Source organism: Eschrichtius robustus, chromosome 17 (assembly GCF_028021215.1).
Source record: "Eschrichtius robustus isolate mEscRob2 chromosome 17, mEscRob2.pri, whole genome shotgun sequence".
NCBI classification, from domain to species: domain Eukaryota; kingdom Metazoa; phylum Chordata; class Mammalia; order Artiodactyla; family Eschrichtiidae; genus Eschrichtius; species Eschrichtius robustus.
The window spans coordinates 53,734,677-53,757,719 of NC_090840.1; the positions used below are offsets into that span (position 1 = coordinate 53,734,677).

At 31.5% G+C, this 23,043-nt stretch overlaps 1 protein-coding gene across 38 annotated transcripts in view; it reads left to right on the forward strand.

The window, feature by feature from the left end:
• The window catches only part of RIMS2 (regulating synaptic membrane exocytosis 2), a 607,795-nt gene that overhangs the window by 437,462 nt on the left and 147,290 nt on the right, over positions 1-23,043 (forward strand). For 9 of the 38 annotated variants that reach the window (XM_068525902.1, XM_068525907.1, XM_068525898.1 and 6 more), the window contains 2 exons: positions 3,142-3,174; positions 20,495-20,595. The exons of 21 other annotated variants lie outside the window; for them this stretch is intronic. In XM_068525902.1, the coding sequence (XP_068382003.1) occupies positions 3,142-3,174; positions 20,495-20,595 (134 nt within the window). Of the gene's footprint in view, positions 1-3,132; positions 3,175-20,494; positions 20,596-23,043 lie in introns of all 38 variants that reach the window. 8 more of the 38 variants (XM_068525905.1, XM_068525899.1, XM_068525900.1 and 5 more) reach the window with 4 other exon arrangements.

Sequence of the window (23,043 nt, forward strand, 5' to 3'; positions counted from 1 at the left end):
GCACATTGATGGTACTTTAAATTTAAAAATATTTTGCCAAAATAATTACCATAAATGATATTTATGAGTTATTCATTATATTTTATTAATGTCTTTTTGTGTAGTATATGAAAATATTTTATTTCTCTTTTGTTAGCTCACGTGATGTAATGAACCTCCCCCAAATACTGTACACTCTTATTACCAAGTTTTTATATTTTCTAAATCTGAAACTAAGATCCAGCCACAGTTGTGACAGTAATAGACACCTAAGAGAGGGTATACTTTTACTATCTTTAATCACTCTAACTGGTTATTGGTTAAATGAAGTGTTGGAAAGATTTCTCATTAGAACTGCCATTAACAGCACTGAAAGTAGAATGTTTGACTGTGGCAAAGTAACGATTAAAGGAAAATTAGGGAGATAGGAAGAGTGAAGGGGGTACTCTTACCTCCTTCAAGGTTCACTGAAGTCTGCAATTCATTACAATAATATATATGAAATAAGTTTTTATAGTTTATTGTCATTTAAATAAGACCTAGCTATTTAAAGGATATAGTTTCTCTTTTTAAATGTGGCTGGTTTAATACAAATAGTATATATTAAAAACTGTAACCACGAGGAAGAAAAGAAAGTCAAAAAAATTTTTAATATATTTGGTATAATTGAAAGTTATACATTGAAATTTTATGATTTAAATTAGTATTCTATCTGCTAATTAAAGTTAAGTGATTTTTTATGTAAGATTAATTATGATCTATTTATTAATGGATCATATTCACATAAGTGATGGAAAAATGATTTAATGGGCACTTTCAGTTAACAGTGAGATCCTGGTCAAAATCTTTCATTTTCATCCTTTTCTAAAATATAAATTTTGTATTATTTTCTAAAAACAATTAAATTGTTGGTGCTAAGTTACATATTCCTCACAAGAGTAAAAAGTATTGGTGAATTACTTGCATAGTTGTACCATGTACCTCTTTTTAAAAACGTTCTAATTAATACTATGTAATAAAATGTCCAGTTCAGGTATCAACATAAAAAGATTTTTTTCCCTTACTAGACTTTTTATTTCACATGTTTTTATTGGGTCGTATAGCATCTAGTAGAAAGAAATTTGACCTGGTAATCAGGAGACCTCTGTTCTATTTCTGGTTCTGCCATTGAACTTGTTTTATGACCTTGGGTAAGTCACTTGAACTCTATGTGCTTCAGTTATTCTCTATAATAAATTAATAAATGGGTTGGAAAGAAATTTGAATGTTTTGAATCCATATAACATGGAAAATATTGCCTCAGTGCCATTATAAAATAGTCAAGATACAGGAAAATACTAGGTAGTGAAAGGATATTTATGTTGTTTTTGTGTTTTCTGCAAAAAAATAAAATGTTTTCTTAGAGGTAGAATATACTTAAGCAGTTATTTCATCCAATTCATACCAACTTCAATTTAGCATGTGTGGAAACTTCGTTAGTAGTGTGGTAAATATGTATATAGGGAAGTTTTGCCTATAAAAAATAATGCAAAATATGATACAATTCAGCATTAACCTATGATATTAATATATCTCAGATTTTTCTATTTTATCTTCTTTGAGAAATGGGTGGACAGGGGATGCAAAAGAAAATATGACATATAGCATGTTAATGTAGGAGTACATTTCAGGAGGATAATACTTTTCTAGTGGTCGATCCTATTGGCAAAGTCTAGTTTGTAATATAATCGTGATGAGATTTACTGTCTAATTTTGAACAGGTCAAAGGTGTGCTCACATAATAATCAAAATGGCATTGTTAAGTTTCAAAATGTGTCATTTTTTTTCCAGTTCTCTATAATACATACTAGGATTTCTCTTTTCTCTTAGAAAAAAAGTTTTGGATATCTCAGCCCTTCTTTCCTAGTGGAAAATTTTCATTTTCTCACTATCCAGAGAAAGAGATAAACTTGTTATTGGAAAGATTTCTCTCAAGAGTTATCATTTCAATATATCAATATTCCAAATATATTTTGGTATAACATGTTTTTCTATAAATCGCTCAGAAACTATGATACAAGTATTGCAGAAATGAATGTGGTGTTTTGAATTAAGAACTTTGTAATAACTAATTTGAAGCTAAGAAGGTAATTAAAATAGGACATTTTGGTTTTGTGTTATATTGTTTCTCTGTATCAGTCATACTAATACTAACTCATTAATATCTTTTGGAAAAAAGGTTTCTTAGAATGCTCAGTTTAGCAGACATATCCTCCTTAATCACTGTATAAAATGTCTTCTGAACTTCTCCACTACCAATGGGTAAAGAAGTGTTTCCAAAATATGTGCTGTATCTGTTATAGTAGATGTTGGACTTGGATGGGCAAATTTAAATGGAAACATCAATGATCTGTTATGTGGTGTCTGTAAGAATTTTCTGAATAAGTAAGCCTCATAAGGGAATATGATCGAAGAAAATTTGTCTACATTGAAGATTAACTTGAATCTTTAATATTTAAATAAAGCCATATATTTCAGCTACTCTTTTTTATATGAGTTTTATTATATTTGTTACTCTCTAGAATATTTTTATAATAATATTTTTCTGTACTGAAGTAACTCAATGAATTATTGGCCTATTGGTCATACTTATTTTCATGTATGTACTCATCAATTTAGGAAACTTAAAAGGCACAGAAGTCTGCTCAAGCTATTTTTGTTGCTCTTTTTAAGATGATTCGATTAAGTTCTTTCCTTTCAATGATAAGTAAAAATTCTAAAAGCATTTTCACAGATCTTAAATGGACTCAGTAACATCTTAAACAATATGGTCATACAAGTAATGTTGTTTTTACTAATGGTATCTTTCTTCAGCATCACTGTTCAGGATTGGCTGTCCATAAATAATTGTAAACTTTTGAATCCTCTTTATTTCTACACTAACTTTATTTTTCTGATCCTGCTAACCCGTAGTGGCTTAACCAGTTCACCATCAGTTCTTCCATATTTTTTTTCTTTTAATATGGTATGTATATGATTATATCTTCCCTACAACTGTGCACAGGATCTTTTCTCAAAATGATTTGAGGCCCTTTCCTTCAGTGTCACTTTTTACCTTTTGAGTACATCCACTCACATCCATCTCCTTTGTCTATGTCTGTCCATTACACGATGTGATCACAGAAGAAGTGGACTCCACAAGGAGAAGACATGCAGGTCTGTCTCTTCTACTGCTTTTCTTTGTTATTTTTCATTTATCTAACTTGCCTTAGAAATTTTTTACCGTTTTTTACTTATTTTATAATTTTTCATTCTCTTCCTATATTAACAAAATGTTAAATCTGCAGGCATTTTTATTTTAGGTAGTTGTATATTCAACTTTTAACAGCAACTGCTCCAATTAGATGGATAAAAATAAAATGATTAATTTTATGTCATAGGTGTATATGCATTTTTTCCAAAGCTGGGTAACTAACTCCAGATTCACATATATGTATATTTATATATAGTCAGGTAGATTAAATCAGCAAATTAATCATAACTTGTACTTAAATTTATTTTAGGCTTAAAACTTGTTTTCAGCTTTTTAATACATAATTCTAAAAGTATTTTATTTTTATCTTGAGTTAGCAATGTGCTAGATTATGGAAAATACTAAAGACCTAATACATGCCCTAAACAAGCTATCAGTATCACAGAGGAGTTAAAATATGTGGGTAACATGCTGTGTTTATGTGCTAATGTGGATGACTCTAACAATATATTCTACAAAGGTATAAAGTCAAATAAAATTTGTTTCAAATAGATGGCCAGACAAAGCTTCATGAAAGAAGTAACACTTGGACTAAAACTTGAACATTCATTCAACACATTTATTAAGCACATGCTGTGTGGTACTGTTCTAGGTGCTGGAAATAACAGGACACACAAAATGGCCCCCATCCTCAGGGGCTTTTTCTAGTGTGAGTTTAACAAGTAAACTCAATGATATTATAGGTGCTATGAGAAATCTATATATACATGGTTTATGTATATATAGACTACAATGGAATCACAAAGGATGATGTTATTATTTCCACCTGAGCAGTATGGATATTAGTTCAAGAAAGACTTCACAGAAGCAATGATCCTTGAGTTGAACGTTAAAAACCAGAAATATGTTGGCCTTGTGTGTAGAGAATATGACAGGCAGAGGAAACAATGTGGTAAAATGGCTTCAAACAAGTTTAGGCAAAAGAAGGCAGGGCAGGGTTTCTGAAGATTGTGTAAGTTATTGAGGCATGTAAAGCAAGAGAGAGACATGATCAGATATTTGTTTCTAGAAAGACTACTTTGGAAACTAGGTAAAAAATGGAGCAGAGCTATATAAGCAGAAAGATCATTTATAAGGATATTGCATAGATCAGTTAAGAGATCATAATGGGCTGAATCAATAGAGGCAGTTGATACATGAGAAGTTATTTAAAGATGTAGAATCTATAAGACAGTTATCGATTGGATATTACTGATGCAAGGAAAAGGAAGAATAAGATAATCTAGCGTGACTGAAATGTTTGGATATATGGCGGTATATTTTATCTTACAGGGAATATGGGTTGAACAAATATTTAAGTGCAAAATAAAGACTTCAGTTTGGGGATGGGTTAGTTTGAGGTTCCTTTGGAATATTTAAGTGTAAATATCTAATAGCAGTCATTGGATGTATGGGTCTGGAACTCTGGAGAGAAGTCTGGGCTAAATTATTGCAATCACAGTATTCTTTTTAGCATGAAAATGATTCCCTTTTTTGTTTTGTTTCTTTGAGTATTCTGAATATTGTCCATTGGTATGTATTTCAAATTTTCACTTCAATTCTTATTATATTTGCTTGGCATCTATACCGTATTTTGAGTGCTGTGAGCTTTCATTTGACATTTTGTTCTACTTGCATTATGTTCTAAAAGGTAAAGAGAAGTAACATTCATTGTAGGGGAAGTTTAACATAAGTGTATATGTGTATACATATAAATGCACATATAAACTGTTACTGAAACTTCTCCAAATTTTCAATTATTGATTTACTACCAAACTTCTCGTTACATATTCTGTTTATTTTATAGATATTGTCTGTTCTTCATTACATCCTATATTTAATGAACTTAATATTATTAACAAAACTCTAAGACACAGGTACTCAAGATTGCTCAGTCATGGGGAGTTCCCTGGCGGTCCAGTGGTTAGGACTCTGCTCTTTCACTGCCGAGGATGCGGGCTCCATCCCTGGTCAGAGACCTAAGATCCTGCAAGACACGCGGCATGGCCAAAAAAAAAAAAAAAAAAATGTGCAAGATTGCTCAGTCATGAAAACCATAACCCTAGTACACTGAAATCGTATCAGAAGAAGAGAATCACTCAGTTTATAAGGAGGCACATAATGTCAACTCTATGTTCAATACTGTGTTAGGTAGCTTAGATGTTATGAGAGACACAGTAGATTGGAGAAATTTTCTGTATAAGTTTAAGCTTAACATTTTATTAAGTAATATTGTGATATTTTAACCAAAAATTCTCAGAGGAAATATGTGTATGTACATATATATGAAAACATCACATCTTATATGAAAGCTACTATTGATAAAGTGTAATACTTAATTCTTTAAAGCCTATAAATACTCAAATATAAGAGAAGGGAGTTAAGAAAGTTCTTGGATCTTGAAATAATAGGAATACCCAAACATGGAATAAACATGGTTTTGAGCATTTCTTCCTTGTGTGCGGTGGTGTGGAGGAAATTGGAAAGATTATTAGAAGTCAGGAGATCTAGTTTTAGCCCTAATCTTGCTAGTGAACTGTGATTCCAGACACGTAATTTAATGTCTTCGGGTTTCAGCTGTCTCATATTTAAAATGGGGGTTTAGAATGCATTGTTTTTAAGTTTTTTATGGAAATAAAATTGCATCTGCATTAAGAACTTAATCCTGATTGTAAGATGTTACTGCTAAATTCTCAAAATATTATTCATGCCCTGTTAATACTATGACATTCAATTTTACCTGGGCCAATTGTCCAGTTTAACTCTCTTTCATTAGAATATCTGTGTTGGGGGAAGTATTGTTCTGGTAAGAAACAGTCTGAGAAGCAGTTATTAGAGCACAGACTATACAGCTAGACTGCCTGGTCAGTCTCACCACTTATTTGCTGTGTGATCCTGAGAAAGTTGCTCTCTCTGCCTCAGATTCCTCACCTGTAAAATGGAGATAATAATATTGGGTTGGCCAAACAGTTCCTTCGGTTTTTAAGTAAAAATAAAAGACACATTTTTCATTTTCACCAAGAACTTTATTGAACAACGTATTCACCGTTTTGTTCCACTACCTTTTGCCATTTTTCAGGCAACTTCATAATTCCATCTTCCCAAAACTTTTTATCTTTTTGAGCAAAGAACTGTTACAGGTGCCTTTTATAGTCTTCCAGGGAATTGACATTTTTTCCATTAAGAGAATTTTGTAAAGACCTAAATAAATGGAAATCTGAAGATGCAATGTCTGGTGAATACAGTGGATGAATCAGAACTTCCCAGCCAAGCTGTAACAGTTATTGCCTGGTTATCAAAGAAACATGAGGTCTTGCATTATACTGATGGAAGATTATGCATTTTCTGTTGGCTAATTCTGGACAGTGCACAAATCGTTTTTTGTGTTTCTGTTGTGTTTTTACCTTTCTTGAAATCATAAAGCATAATATGCGGAAAATGTTGCTCTTTTTCTTCCATCTTCAATATTAAAATGGCTATCCAAAATTTCACCAATTTTGATAAGTTTTTTAAAATGCACGCTGATATGACAGGTGTCACAATAAAATCTAACAAAATTGTTTCGAATGACGTTAAAGACAACTAAGCGCTACTAGAGCCATCTTATGGAAAAAACCAAACGAACTTTTTGGCCAACTGAATACTGCTACGTCAAAGTGCTTTTGTAATGATGAAATCAGTTAATATTTAATATGTAAAGCACCTAAAAGCAGTGTCTGGTACATAGTAAGCACTATACAAGTGAAGCTATTATTTTATTATTGTATAAAACATATTAAAAAACAATTTTTATTTTGAATCCGCTGTATTGAAACCAATGCATTTTGGTGTGTAAGCATTCTTTCCATGATATGATAGAAAGATAAAATTAATTTATTTTGTTTTATGCATTACACATATCTTATACTAGTTTGTGGCTACCAGTTTAGGAGCTAGTTGTCGTACAAACTTGTGCATCAGGACTGCTACACCAGAAATGAACTTTATCATTTCTGAGGCAAGAGAGTTGGATAGAAACAGCAAGAACATTGAACCCATTTAGGTCTGAATTCTAAACCAAGTTTTGTCACCCACTAGGGACGAGACTTTGGGCTGCTTGCTTATACTTCCTATTAAACAAAATGAACTGTGGTGAGATTGAGTTAATTATGTTTAATGAAAGCATAAAAGAGCTTTTCTCTGGAGGGAGAATGCCTTTCTAACAATAAAAGCAGTGAAGGAAATTTAAAAAGAGAGATCTGACTACAGTGTGGCAGGTATAAACTTCAAAATATCAAAATCAGCATAAACAAGTTAAAAGGCAAACAACTAATTGTGAGACATATTTGCAGCAACTCAGAGTATTAAAAGCCTTAACACTTGAATCACTTTGTTGAACAAATTATATATTCTATAAAACTCTAATAGAAAAATGGGCAAAAGACATATACAGACATTTCATTAAACAAGAAATTCAGTGGTCAGTAAATATATAAAAAATACTTTATTTTTTTCAAAACCATATAGGTGCCTTTTTTTTTTTTTAAAGATACTATGTTTTACCTACTTAAAAAAACAGCATTTTAATGCTGGGGAGAGTATGGTAAAATAGTGGCAGCATAATTTAATATTTCTAAAAAGCAATTTTTTAAATATACACCAGGGGCCTTAAAAATATTTGCAGATTCTGATATGGTGGAAATAGAGATTCAGATAAAAATGTATGTACAAGTTTCACTAAAGCATTATTTGTAGCAATAAAAAGGATGCTGCCGTGAATGTTAAGTAATGGAGGAATGGGTAAATAAATTATGATATATATCCAACCATCTAACTAAATAATTTTATTGACATAGAAATGAGAAACAATTATTTCTATATTTTTTGTAATTTGAAAAAAATTGAAACTAGTAATACTTGTAAAGAACTTGTCATGGAGTTTTGTCCATACTAGATAATCAAAAAATGGTAGTTCTTTTTAATTATTACTACTAAAACAAATTATACCAAAGGTTATTTTTTCAGAAAGATATACTTATTTAGCTCTTCACTTATGATTTATGTTTGTTATTAGCAAAATCATGGGTTTTGCAATAGCGTTTTGAATCTAAATTTAATATACCAATAATCTGCATAAACAATGAATGAGTAAGGAGTTCAGATAATATACCCACTTCTAGGATTGTTTAAAAATGGAGAGAAAAATATCTTAATAGAGCTGGGCATTGGACTGTGCTTATTGACCAGTTTGGTTGTCCATCTGTAGCACGAGAAACAAGACAAACTACTTAATTCTAGATATTTTTAAAAAACAAATATGCTTTACTTAAAGGACAGTCAAACAAGTAATGTTTTATCCTCTATTGTCCTATTGAGGAAGCATGAATGTTGATGTAGCAGTAAAGTATGAGATTTGAAGGCCTCTGTGATCTTAGGCATCATAATCTCTCCAAGTTCCAGTTTCCTCTTTAGTAAAAGAGAGTTGATAATTTGTGTGTGTGTGTGTGTGTGTGTGTGTGTGTGTGTATGCATATACTTTCAATCCTCAGAAGAATAAAATCAAATGACCAGCCAAAATGAAAAAATTTCTATTTCAAGAGTAAGCAAATAAATGCCAAAAAAAGAAAAATAAACAAAAAAACTGTGAGCTACCACTTTTCTCATATAGGATTGAAAGATTGTTTTAAAGATTAGATAAATTTTTCATAAATTATTTTAAATACATATGTCATGAATTGTTCAAACTATTCAAATTCCTTCTCAATGTTTTTTGAACACCAATATATATATTTTCTACTCAGAATTATAGTTAATTCTAGGTTTGCTGTGTAATGATAATTAGTCTTTATTAAGAGCAGAAGAAAAATCCAAAGCAGAGGTTATTAAGATACCTTTATAAAATACACAATCTTCAAGTTTGACTATGCCAGACGCATAATTCTATAGGTATCATAATGGCATATTAAACTATCGTATATCACAATTGGCTGAATTAAAAGAGAGGTATTTCTGAAATTCTTATTCCAGTGATATAAAGGTATTTCACAGCCTGAAAATTCATTGTTCAACAAATATCTACTGAATATTTATTATATGTCAGATGTTATTCTAGGTGCTGGGGATATAACAATGACAACAGCAGACAAGGTCTCTCCCATTGTGAAAATTATATTTTTGGGAGGGTTAATGGTCACTAAATTCCATAATTTTAGATAGTTATAAGTGCTATTAAAAGCACTTACGTAACCTAGTGCAACTGGAATGAGGAAGAGGTTATTTTAAATGGAGTAATCCAGGAAGTCTGGACTGAAGAAGTAATATCTGCACTAAACCAGAAGAATAAGAAGAACCCAACTATGTAAAGGAGCCAGGAGATACATATGTAATTAAGATCAATAAACAAAAGGTAAAATAAGGGCATTTAAATTTCAGAAGAGAAGAATTATTTTTGCTGTAAAATATTTTTCTGAAAAGGCATTTAAATGTCAGTGGCAGATGAGTTTTAAATATTTCAGGTTTCCAGACAGATGAATGAAGAAAGTATAGCTCTGGATGGTAGTTATGGTTAAAATATATTTTTTTGAAATTATTTCAGTTGAAAGGAAAGTGTACATATTGTTAAGCCAAGTTAGTAAGCAAGTTATTTAATAAGTATTAACATATACACAATACTTGCTGAATATTCATAAATCATGGTAAAAGCACATCATGATTGTTTTCAGATCACTTTCTTCCTCTTTGCTTGTTTAAAGGTCTATATTTTAATATCCATAAAAATATTGTAATATAAATGGGTTGGCATGAGCAATAAATAGGTTTAATATAAAAAAGGGTAAGTTGGCACGAATATATTGGAGATAATTGCCAAGGGAATGTAAATTAGGTTATAATTTAACTGAAGAGAAAGATGTGACTTGACAGATGGTAGTTTCTTTTATCAGCCTTCTTGAAGGCTTGAGGAGATGGGGTGTGGGATGTGAGGGTAGGGATGAGGAAGGGAACTAATAATGGGAAAGGCAAAGTTTAATGGAAAATGAAAGACAATAAATAGAAGTATTGCATTAATTATTTACATGATGCAGCTGATGGGAAGAACCTAGTCATAGATTATAAGGTCATGCAGAGTGTGAAGGAAGTTGATAGACCAATTCAAATTAAGGGATGAGAATCAGAAGGAATCTCTAAAAGGAAGATTACAGATTAAAAATGACTATATCACAGGTTAAGACTGGGCTCATAGGGAAATAAGTTGAAGAAGCATTACCAAAAAAGAAAATTAGCCAAAGAGGAGATGCAGCTAGAAACGAAAAAGGGAAGTTTTAAAAGGGAGAACATTGGGAAGAAAAAAGAATTAAACAAGAGTTGAGAGTGGTGTGTTGAGAGAGAGAGAGTCATTTCATGACTAAATATTTCAGATTATAAGTTTTGGAGAACAAACCAATGTCAGCCACCTTACAAATTTTCTAATGAGTAAAATTGAAAAAATAATAAGTCCTACCACAAACAGCTGTGCTGATTGAGTAACATAATTAAAATGCATGCAAAGCTCTCAACACAATTCCTGGCATGTACAGAGTATTACTATCATTGTTAAGAACTTAATTGTGCCAGAACATTAGTATCAAGTTCTAGAATGCAAGATTTTAACTGTGTATTTTTAAAAGCGTTGTTACATTTCATTTGCTATGCCTTGATCAAATAAAATTTTAGTCTAAAAACATTATTGAAGAAAAATTAAAAGCTAGATCAAAATCTGATCAGTGGTTATCTGAGCTGGCAAAGAGAGGACTGACAGCAAAGCTACACCAGGGAACGTTTTAGGGTGACAGAAATACTCTGTAGCTTGATTGCAGCGAGGCTGCATGACTATATGTATTTATCAAATGTCATAGACCTTTGTACCTAAGTAGTGTGAATATTAATTTTTGTAAATTATGCCTTAATAAATCTGACTTTAAAAATTATTGAAAATATACAAAGTTAAAATGAATTTTAATATATTACTCAAACAGTACTAAATATATGCTAATAGAAAAACTTACTTAATCTAACACAACTCAAGCAATTAAGAGCCAAGTCCCACCCCAAAACAGAGCATGGTAATGGATAGGGTTGACCTACAGCTTCAGAGAGAAGAGATGACTACAGTGGATGAGCTGGGAAACCAAGAAAGGACTAAAGCTTTGAGTCTAAAGCAGTGGTCAGTTAACCAAGAAAGATCAAGAACAAGCAAGGCAATTAACAAAGAAATAGATTCTGGATACTTTAGACATTTACTGATAACTAAAGGAAGAGCAGACATGAGAAGTAACTTTAACTTGTTTGGGACAAGCTGAGTTTTATGTGCTGATGGGGGACTTTAGGTGCATTTAGGAGATAACCAGAAATGTGAATCTTAGGGTTACAGGAAAGGTGAAGGTAGGAACCCTCATCATTGAAGTGACAGTTGAAGCTGTGGATTTAGACAGAATCACTCAGGGATAGAATAAAACTTTAGGAAATGCATGTATTTGTAAGATGGACTGAGAAAGATGAGCCAACACAATGTCTGGTAAAGAGTGAACTAAGGAGTGGCATTAAAGTGCAGGGCCAAACTGTTGAAGGAGAAAATGTCAAGGATAGTGTCATAATTATATCAAATGCTGCAGTGAGGGCCAGTAGAATGGTTCTGAGGAATGATCACTGGGTTTGGCAAATATGACATTTGGGGGAACCTTTGAGACATAAGTTTCATAATATCAGACTTAGCTACAGTACTCAATGATAATGTTTTTCTTTGAGTAAAGTCACCATGAAATAAGAAGGAACCAGCAGTAATCTGATAACATATTGCACTTGACTCAGTATTGGAGATACCGTAAGAGGCTCTCTACATTTGGGTATTCTAACTTTATAGCACAAATATATAAGGCTCACTTATACAGGCACAAATGCTCACATCATGTAAAAATCCATTGTTTTTATACTAGATACGGTGGGCCCCACTTACCAAACTTGGAATGGTGATGAATAATTGATGACTTGGAAGTTAATTCCACATACTATAGATTTTACTCTTGGGAGACCCAGTGTAAGAACTAGCTCAGACAAGGGGATTGGGAGGGTTTGGGCTTGGAGTAGTTGCAAAACTAGGACTCAGTGATCAAAACCAATTTGAACTTTGCATTTCCTCAATCACAGATTTCAGAAATGCTGTCAACATTTTGGATAATTTTAAGTCACTGTAGTATAAATTATTTTAATCCATAACTGAGTTTCCCACTCTTTGTAAATACTATTTTAAATTCTAGTTTGTAAATTGAAAAATTCAGATACGGATCAGTTAAATAACTTACTCCAGTCATTTAAAGCTGGAATTTAAACTGAAGGAATCAGATTTGGTGCCAGAATCCATGCCCTTAACCTCAGGAAATGGGCACTTCATCTGTGACAAGGTGGAGAATGCAAGAGGGGACATTTTACGGCGAACAACATGAAAGAACAATACTAGAGGTCTAGGAAGAGGAGAGCAGGAAGAGAGGAATTCAGAAAGGGAACACTAATGTCAGTGGAGACCAACTCAATCCAATTTGCAGTTTTATTTAAGGATCCTCAGTGCAACTGATATTACCATGTGGGTATTTGGAAAGTTGAATGAAATTCATTTCAGTCTCTTAACTTAGGTTAGTCTCTCCTGATGCCTCTTCATCTAATCCTCATCCTTCTTTCTCTGAGTGATCTCATCTAAATTTTATTCCTCTTTCTTCTCAGTATTGAACAGGAATGTTTTGTACAATGTCCCTATTCATGAAATATTTAGCATGCATTTCTTTGAATTCTGAGGGAGTGTTATACTATGTGACATTAGTTGCTCTGTATAGTCATTCTTATACCATTGGCCAATAGTAATCAATATTAGCATCCTTGGAGAAAGAAATACAGCTTGATGTCCAAGCACAAGTACTACTTGAAAGCCATATATCTAAATACTTCATTCAAGGGCATATATAGATTTATTATTAATTGCCACACTAATATACATAAGAAAAATTATATGGGTCTCTTTTCCAGCATAGGTCTTATCCCAGTTTTTATATGATGGATATTTTTATTTTTTCATGATTTTTACATTAACTGTCAATATTTCTAAGTATATTTAAATTTCTGTTTGTTTCTAAACAAACAAATGTAAAGATGCATTTAAATTTCTTTATTACGCTCCTTTCATATCTTCTGTGCAATCTTTTGATGTGTGTAAAGAGTGGATGTAGTTGAAATATATCTTAAGGATATGTTAATTAGGCCCCAGATGTGGGACACAGTGGTCTGTGATAATTGTGTCATACCAAAACACAATAGGAGACAAGTCATACGCATGGTAATAATATGTGCTACTCTGTGGATTATCTCTTCCTTAATGTAGATTTTAGCTATCAGGGATAAGTCAGAACATTCCAAAGTGCTGAACACATGTGAGAAATAGTTTATTAACCTGATGAATCTGACTCATGTTTTTATCTTTTATCAATGGTTATTGCATTTTTTCTTAAAAGCAATTTTAATGATAATCATTGCATTCCTTCTCTGAGGGGCTTTCATTTTAAAGTTTAGTTTATCCTCTGAACTAAAGGTTATTTTAAAGATATAGGAATTGTGACTAACAAGTTTAAAATAATTAAGTTATTAGAAGGTTGCTAAACATTTTCTCCTAAAGATGTCACTGTACACCCTGCGACAAATGTATCAATATGTAGGTGAAACAGTTACACTTTAGCTAGCCTAAAAGATGCTTCTAGATTAGATCACCTTTATGATTTTTTTCTTGGGCAAAGTTCCTGGTTTAATGAGCTTTTCAATTTTCTCTTTCTCTTTCCCTCCCTTCCTCTATCTTTGCCTTTCTCCTTCCCTCCCTTCTTCCTTCATCCCATTCCTCTCCCTGCCTCTGTACACACACACACACACACACACGCACACACACACACACACACATGCATACACACATTCTATAAAGGAAATTTTAATGAATGCAATACCAGGGCAAATAGAGCAAGAATTTCTAGTACACTTTACATTATCTATATTGATAAAGTAGGTATTACAATATAAAAGAACAAACAAGCATCATTTGCCTTCAGAATTAACTAACCAGAGAGCTGTAGAGCAGAAGGAATCATAATGAGTATCTGGTCCAAAATTATTCATTTTACAGATGATGAACTTTATGCTCAGAAGGGTGAAATGAAGTGCTTGCAGTTATAGGGCTCATGAAATTAAGACTCGAACCCAAGTCTTGACTCTCACCTTCTAAACCAGTGCTGTTTTTAAGATTTTCTTCAATCCTATGTATCATAAATATACTCATTACCCTAAATCTGGGCAATTCCAAAGCCCTATCAACGCTGTGATGATTACCTCCTCTGCACTCTCCATGGACAAAACCCTGATCTTCCACCGCGATCCCAAGTACATCCTGATTTTACATGTTGAAACCTAAAATGATGCTAAAATCCAAGTCTTCTGAATAATAAAATCTCAGTAAGTCTGTTCACTGAATGTAGATGTCAAAAGTAAACATACTCTGTTTCCTGAGATCACTAGATCACTCCTTATAACTTACGTCCTAAAGTAGTTTGCATATTAGTTTCTTTTGACTATAGTGAAAGGAGTCTGAAATTTATCTATAACATCTCCTTTGAAGTGTTATTTAATGAATATGGCAGAGAGTTAATAGTGAAACAGAATACAGATACACAGGTAACCTAAGTATCTAAAACAGATCATAAAGGTTTAGAACATAATTCAAAAGACTATAGCCCATAACTATGAACCTCACAGTAGGACAACAGTTTATAAGTTTCTAGAACTCTTATGTTTCATTTAATTCCACATTTTACTTAGACAACTATGAAGTTCAGTTTTCCTGCATTCCTAGGAGCAAATAAGTCAACACATTATAAGAAAAATAAATTATATTTTCTTTCATTCCAAATGTGTTATTTCCTAGTGACAACAGTAGAAAAATCCTCAAAATTGATTGCTTTGGAAATAATTATTCCTCAAAATTGTGTATCTTAGTTGCACAGTTAAGACTAAGTTTATTTACACTTTAAAAGAAAATGCTTCTATTTGCCCTAGTAGTAATACAAAATAATCTGGTGCATAATTTTTAATTTTTTCACAATATTTATTTCCATACTTTTTCTCAATTTAATGTGTTCCAATATTTGTTATTCCCTTCATTACATCTCTTTTAACAAATAATTTAGCTAACAAAAGTGTACTTTTTATGTGGTTCTAGTATATGATAAAGTTTTTGTCTAAAAATATGAGAAAATTCATTACAGGCAAGTGACTGTGAAGAAATCATTTTAAAGTAACTTCTTTAATTTTTGTTGCATAGTTTCTTAAGTCCTACACTTGAAAAAACTAATATGGAAAATTTTAAAACATGTCAGATCATTTTTTGTATTAACATTCATAAAAATTGGAAAGATCTGCACTTCATTGCATTTGGAAGTATTTCTTATTTTGTACCACTTTTAATCAATACACCACAGCTTTTATTTAACAAATATATGTCCCTAAGATAAATTAAATAATGAATGATTGCATATTTGCATCTTAAAAATTATTTAACATTTATTTCCAAAGCATTCTATCAAATCATGACAAAAATATAAGGTTTTCAAACTGGATAAGTTGTCCTTGTTCACATAAACATCATATTTTGTATGTTTCTAAAATATTTTTTCTGTATAATGTATAATCATTGTGGATACTTTATAAACTATATATTAACCCACATAAAAAGCCAAAAGCACTTATACTAACTTCTAATAACCAGTGATAACTGATAACTACTCTGGTGTGTAAATCTTAAATCTTTTTCACTCCATGTCTTTGTCTTTTTTGTCAATTTTGTGCATATATGTTTTTATGAATATATATGGTTTTCTAAACTACAAACTATAGTACCATATCCACCATTTAGTGTTTTATAATTACTAATTGCAGTATCTTTATTTTATATAATTTATATATGTGAATGCACATGCACACTGTTCTCATCGTTTTTTGTGAGTGTATAATATTCTGTAGACACACCATAAATGCAGTTAACTAATCCCCTATTTTGGACATTTGGAGTTTCTTTTCCCTGGCCTTTGCAATTATCAAACAATGGTGTAATGAATATGTATGTACATCTTCGCACATTGATTTATTTATTTAGGAAAGATCCTGGGAAGTGAAATTTCAGGGTCAAAAATATGACCATTGTAAAGCCTTTTAATACACAGTACAAAATATGTTTTATTTTTAAGTAATTTGCTTTTAATATTTGTACATCAGGTACTTTGGAAAGCGTTCATATAAATGACCGTTAATTTTTTTGTCAACAGCTAGTTTATTACTGTCACTCTGAAAAGTGTTTTTGCAGTTATTAGACTTTTGAAAGAGCAGGTAAAATAAAACCAAAGACAGTATTTTCTTTTTGAATTGCACTGCCTTTGAAAATAAAATTATAACAAAGTATTACATATTCTTATCTCGATGCATTTTAACAATTTCTATTCTTATTCCTTTGACTTTTGAAAGATATCAGTAAATTGTTTTATACTCTACCCTACTGAATCTAGAAAATAAACACACAAATAGCCATGCTTTTTCTTGTGTAACTGTTACTTCAAAGTGAGAAAACAGCTGCATACACTGATTATACCTTTTTTATTATACTTAATTTGGTACATGCCTAACTGGCGACTGTAGCATTTAAAGAGTACATGAATTTGGCCTTTTAAACTTTGTCCATTTGGAATATGTTATTTCTGTCACTGTCATCATTATTGTCCATAATCATCTTTTGTTTTGTTGTGCCTCTTCCATATTGTTTGTATTTTTTTAGAAGAAAAGTTTGTAAACTAGGATTCAATAGGATAGTTATCAAAAATAATTTTTTTCCTTTCTTTGATGATTTGGCAAAATATAGTTAATTTTATAAATAGATTTCTAATAGGTAAGTAATATACTTCTTTAGCTTCAATCAGAAAAAAGCCTCAGATAATATTTTGATTTATGTTCAGACTACATTTATGATATCTCTGTATGTATTTTGTGCAAATACATTTTATTTACATTGTCATCAATTATTTAGATAGTTTCAACAAGGAATAGTTTTTGTTGGAAATCTTTCACTATTAATAAAAATTTGATTAAGACATTGCACAAATGTCTTTAATTCTTAAATTTAACTGGAAAGCAAATTTAACATGTACCTTTTAAAGGATAAAATTTAGAAGAAATCCAGTTATAAAATGTAAATTTTTAATGATCACTCCAGAAATTCTTGATGTATTATTTTGTTAAAAATATGAACAATGTAATTTGTTTTCTAATCTCAGATTATTTAAAGGCACATCTTAAGTTTTGTGAAGACATATAATAATCAAAGAAAAAAGGAATCACAGATGTGATTATTTTCATCAGAAACCCTCATGAAACAGATAGCCACTTAGTGAAATGAAACTTTTTAATCTCAGTTAAAGGAAGACTTTTTTAAACCTGAAGCCAAATATTTATATATCGATAGAAGAAAAGGATATGGTGGGGAAAAGAGAAAAATCATTAAATTAGCCACAAAAATTTAGGATACTAACCAATGCAGTTTCTGGATTTAGATAAGATTAATAGTCTTAAACTTCCCTGATATTGTAATCATAGGTTCTCTAATTTGTTTTCTGAATTTTGGTGTTCTTTCTTTGAGCTTTGCTGTTGGACTTGAGATTTTTCCCTCTTAAGATCCCCAGATTTGAGCATCTTGCTTAAGATCACAAGATGGGTCACTGAGTCAGCAGTCCTACAATATTCTGGTCACTGTTTAGCTTCATTATGAATTGCATTATTGCCAGACCTATGTCCCTATTTCAAAGAAGTGTGGTGTGTGAAGCTGCTTTGGGACCCCAAGAGTGTGTGTGTGTGTGTGTGTGTTTGGAAAAGCAAACTTAAAATTATTGTTTGAAGTGCACTACAGAAATCACTGAAGGTGTACTGATGATCTTCGTGGTGTAAATGTAGAAACCTAAGCAACCACTGTCTTACTGTTGGTTAATATGGCCATTTTCAATTGCATCTCTGATTACAAAATCTACCTATAACTTAACTTTTTTTTTTTTTTACTTGATTGCCATACCAACACAATAAATATGACTTTTTAACTTTTTGGACACATTAAGTAGTCTTTTTTAAGTTCAAAATAACCACAATTAGTTTATTGTTTTAAAAACAAGTAAACCTCTTAAATGGCTTATGTTATTAAGATATTAATGAAATAAGAAATCATATTTTCTTAGTTTACTTGATTAATAATTTACCTTATACCAAAAAGAATTTGAGACAATTTGAATATTACACATTATTATCTAATAATCAGGAAGAATTTAATGTAGTGTCATAGGAGGTCGATGTCCAGGAAATAGTCTCAATATTAGAAAATGTATATATGTATGTATGTATGTACGTGTATATGTCTATATGTATAGGTCTATATATATTTATATATGTATATGTAAAATGTGTTTAAACTTTGTCTATTGGTGCTATTTATATTTAAAATACTGTTTTGCTACTATAATATCAAAATTAAACTTTTTAAAAGAAACTTCCCAAACACTTAATTTAGCTAATATTTTTTTCAGCACACATAATTTTTTGAAGCTGGGATGGCTTTTTTGTTCCCTTGCCCTTGGAGAAAATAAATATATTTATCTGAGAATATCTCTTGCGGTACAAACAATTCCAATATTGTATTTTAATAGAGTAATAGACATTTATACTTGACCATATTTCACACTTATATCATGGAAGCACTCCCTTGATTTTGTGTATCATTCAATTGGTATTAACATTATATTTCTATTCCCCATTTTATAATTTGGCACAGAATCAATTAATCAAATCATTATTAAAATTTGACTCAAACTGTTTAGTTGATTTAAATTTGCTCTTAGATATCATATAATCTAAACTCTTTATACATTCTTTTAGTCAAGATTTTCTTAATCCTTTTTGAAACATTTTCTTCCCTTTGTATCTTATTTTAATTATCAATTTTTACTTAAATTTTTTTTACTAGCAATTATCAAATATACAGTGAGGTTTTTCTCAGGATGAGTGTTAAAACGCCTATTTTTGAATGGGCACACTTTTGTCTATATGTCTTTACTGCAGTTTTAAAGTTCTGATCTTAAGCCAGGGGTATGTGTGTGTATGTTTACATTCTTACCTAGACCCAGTGTTTTTGGATTTTCATGACAACATTTTATTGTAGAAACCCACTGAACCTACTAAGCTATGATTGTTTTTCCCAGTTTGTAGGTTTGTAGCATACAACTGAGATTTTGTTTTTCCATTATGCCTATTAATGAGAAATGGAATTTCTCTATAAAATCTCTTTAATAAAAATCATAAATATAATTTTAAAGCACCTTTTCATGTTTGCTAAGGTTTGCTTACTGAATTTAGTTCTTATTCTAACCAAAGTTCTTAAAGACCCTCTTGATATCTATAGTTGATGTGTTTTGAGGAAGTACCTGTTATAGACAGCATTAATCTCATCTTGTAATAGGCTTACTATCTCAGTTTCTCACCTCCTTATGTTCTTTTTTTCCCCTAAAATGATTTCAGTAATACTTTGTGCCTTTACAGGCATGGTATGTTTTCAGGAGTATTATTCCAAGTGCCTCTTTCTTGATCCTAGTTCTAGAAAATTCAAGTTCAAAAATCTTAGTAACTGCATCCACACGTATGTTGGAGCAACCTGCTTTAATACATGGGACAATTTTATGATAATTCTAAATGCAATTGTAAAATTGTATTTGAAACCAATGAGACTTACAACCTCTTTCCAGTAAATAATTCGAACCTTGATGAATTCATTTCAAGCCAAAATTCTTATAATATTACTATTGTCATATTTATGTGCTGTCAAGTATATTCTCCTGGACATATATGTAACAGAAGGTGTTTTCTATCTAATGAAGATTTGTTGTCTTCTATTTACATTTGTTTACACTTTATTCAGATTTAAATTATTTTACATATTTAATAATCATGCTTTTATTCACCAAATTGCATACTTAAATAAATCTAAAAAATGACATTTAATTTGCACATACTACCTTGAATGAAAGTAGTATATCAGCCTAGCATTTCTTCTTTTATACATCCTGTAAGTTGGGCTCAGAAATAAGAACTGAACATTAATTTTATGGGTTTTTTTCTACTCGATAGGTGCTATGGATATAGAGGAGAGAAATCGCCAAATGAAAATTAACAAATACAAACAGGTAGCCGGATCAGATCCCAGACTGGAACAAGATTACCAATCAAAGGCAAGACATTTTTCTTTTTAAAAGTTGTAAAATAATCAGTTAATCATATGAAACTGTTAGATTCTCAAACTGCTGAATGCAGATTAGTCAGACACAAACATATAATGCAATGGCCCCATGATATTATTAAATGCTAAAATTTATGATGTGTTTGTATACCAACTTTTAGGTATAGACTTGCCTTAATATTTAGAAAAGTCATTATATAATATAGGAGATTAAGGAAATGAAACTCATAAATGATCTGAAGAACAAAGCTTTTAGAATTTTTCATTTTATAAAACCTATAAAGGCCCTAACACCCTCAAAAATGTTTAGGAAGAACTTCTATTATCATCTTATGGTTTTCCTACATATAGAATTTTTTTATTTTATAGCATTTTAATTCAATCTGATTTATTAATAAGTTATTAGAACAAAATACATACTCATGAGGTGTTGTAAAGAATTCAAAATGTTTTTTAGTGAGAATCTTTTTGAACCACTTTTTGGTAATAAATTGAGGTGTGAAGTCTACCAATGTAGGAAAAAAAAGTATTATTTCATTGTTCTTGCCCTTCATTGCCTTTGTATTTTCAAAACATTTTTAAGCTCACCGTATTATTCATTCAAAGACTTTGCTCTGATGTACCTATTTAAGATTTAACAAAAGAATGAAAATAGCAAAACTTATTCCTAACATTTCGTTATTATGTGGTCTAATCATTGCAGTCATGTAATATTTGTGGTCTGTTATCTGTGTATTAGAGAAAAGCAATTTGGATTTTTATACAGTTAGGTCTATTTTATCCTTACTTTCAGTTTCTCTCAATTATAGCCCATTCTTCAGTAGAGATAAGACTTACGAAGTAAAGCACAACTGGCTCTGCTGGATGTGCGTGTGTGGTAGGTAGCATAGGTTTCAGTTTCTCCATTATACAACCTAGAGGAGGCAGATATTCTTGCCTCAGCATCACCTTCCAAGCCACCAATCTCTTCCCCAGAGTACATGAATATTGACTGATGTGGTGAATACAGGATTGTTCTGCTGTCCTGGAAATGGCACAGGCCTAATGCCAAGAGAAAGGTAAATTTAAGACAAACAAAAAATAGCCTTGCCTTTACTTAGCAGGTTTTAACTTATAGAAATTTTATTCTAAAATGAAAATATGAATAGCTTCAAATAGGTTCAGTGAATTTCATAGAAAACAGATTTGCAGTGATAGAATATTTCAGATACATCTCTAACCTTTTGAGCTTGGTATCAGAAATGATATCTGTGCCTTTCCAGGTACTTTTTAAAATATTTCTGCCTAGGGCTAAATAGGAAGAAAGACCTGATCTTTTGTGGCATCTGCTATGCTCTAATCTCTCATTTATTCATATTATATAATCCAAAAACCAAGGCATGAAGTCCTGATAAAATAGGATATTAAAGCTTCCATAAACATAAGATAACACATATTTGTTTTGTTTGTTTATATCCCACTATACTTCAGGAAGGAATGTAGATGATTCTTAAAAATACATAAAATACTCTCAATAATATCGTCAATGAAGAAATGAGTATCAAGGGAAAATGAGGTCAAGAAAAAACAAGGTAACGCCAGAAGTAGAGCTTGTGAACAAAATGCATAGTGTGAGATCCTATACACCTGCTACATGTGGGGCTTATATTTTGACTGTGAGCTTCCTCACAAGCAGCAAAGGCAGAAAAGGAAACTGGGTCACTTATATGATTTACATTGTTCATACAATAAAAATAAGTTCCTTAGAAGCAATGCCAATGATTCTTGTTATGGATACCTGACAGAAATTCATTACAAGGGGATGGACCAAAGGAATACTAAAGAATGCCTGAGGCTTCAAAGTTTTATAACTTTGGTACCAATTATTTTAGGTTAGAAAAAATTTAAGTCTTGGCAAAGGACTTATTATGCTAAGCAATATAATTCCCTAGGTATTCTCTAAGGCAGTGGTTTTCAAAGTGTAGACCCAGACCAATAACCTCAACATCACCCAAGGACTTTTGGAAATGCAATTCTCTGACCCCCTCCAGACCTACTTAATCAAAACTCTAGGGGTGATGTTCCTGGTTTTAAAAAGCCTCCCAGGTGATTGTGATGTGGACTACAGTTTGAGAACCACTGCTCTAAGGTGGGCTGCATGTAAAATTTACTTCCAGGTAACTGAATGAGTTGACTTCCTCTTTTTAGGGTTTTAGCCAGAAGCCAGTGATGGATGATGTCATTTAAAAATGGAGACTTTCTTCTGAGAATAAGTGATCTGACTCCTTTACAGGGCCTCTCCTAGTATCTAACAAATCTTATCTGTTGAATGTCAAGTACATAGAATTCTGTTTACTATTGCTGGAGTTGTGCACTCAGCCTAACCAAAAATGCAATCAAGTCATTAAGGTACAACTTTTGAAAAGGATCCAAAGCACAACTCTATTTTGTTCCACTACAA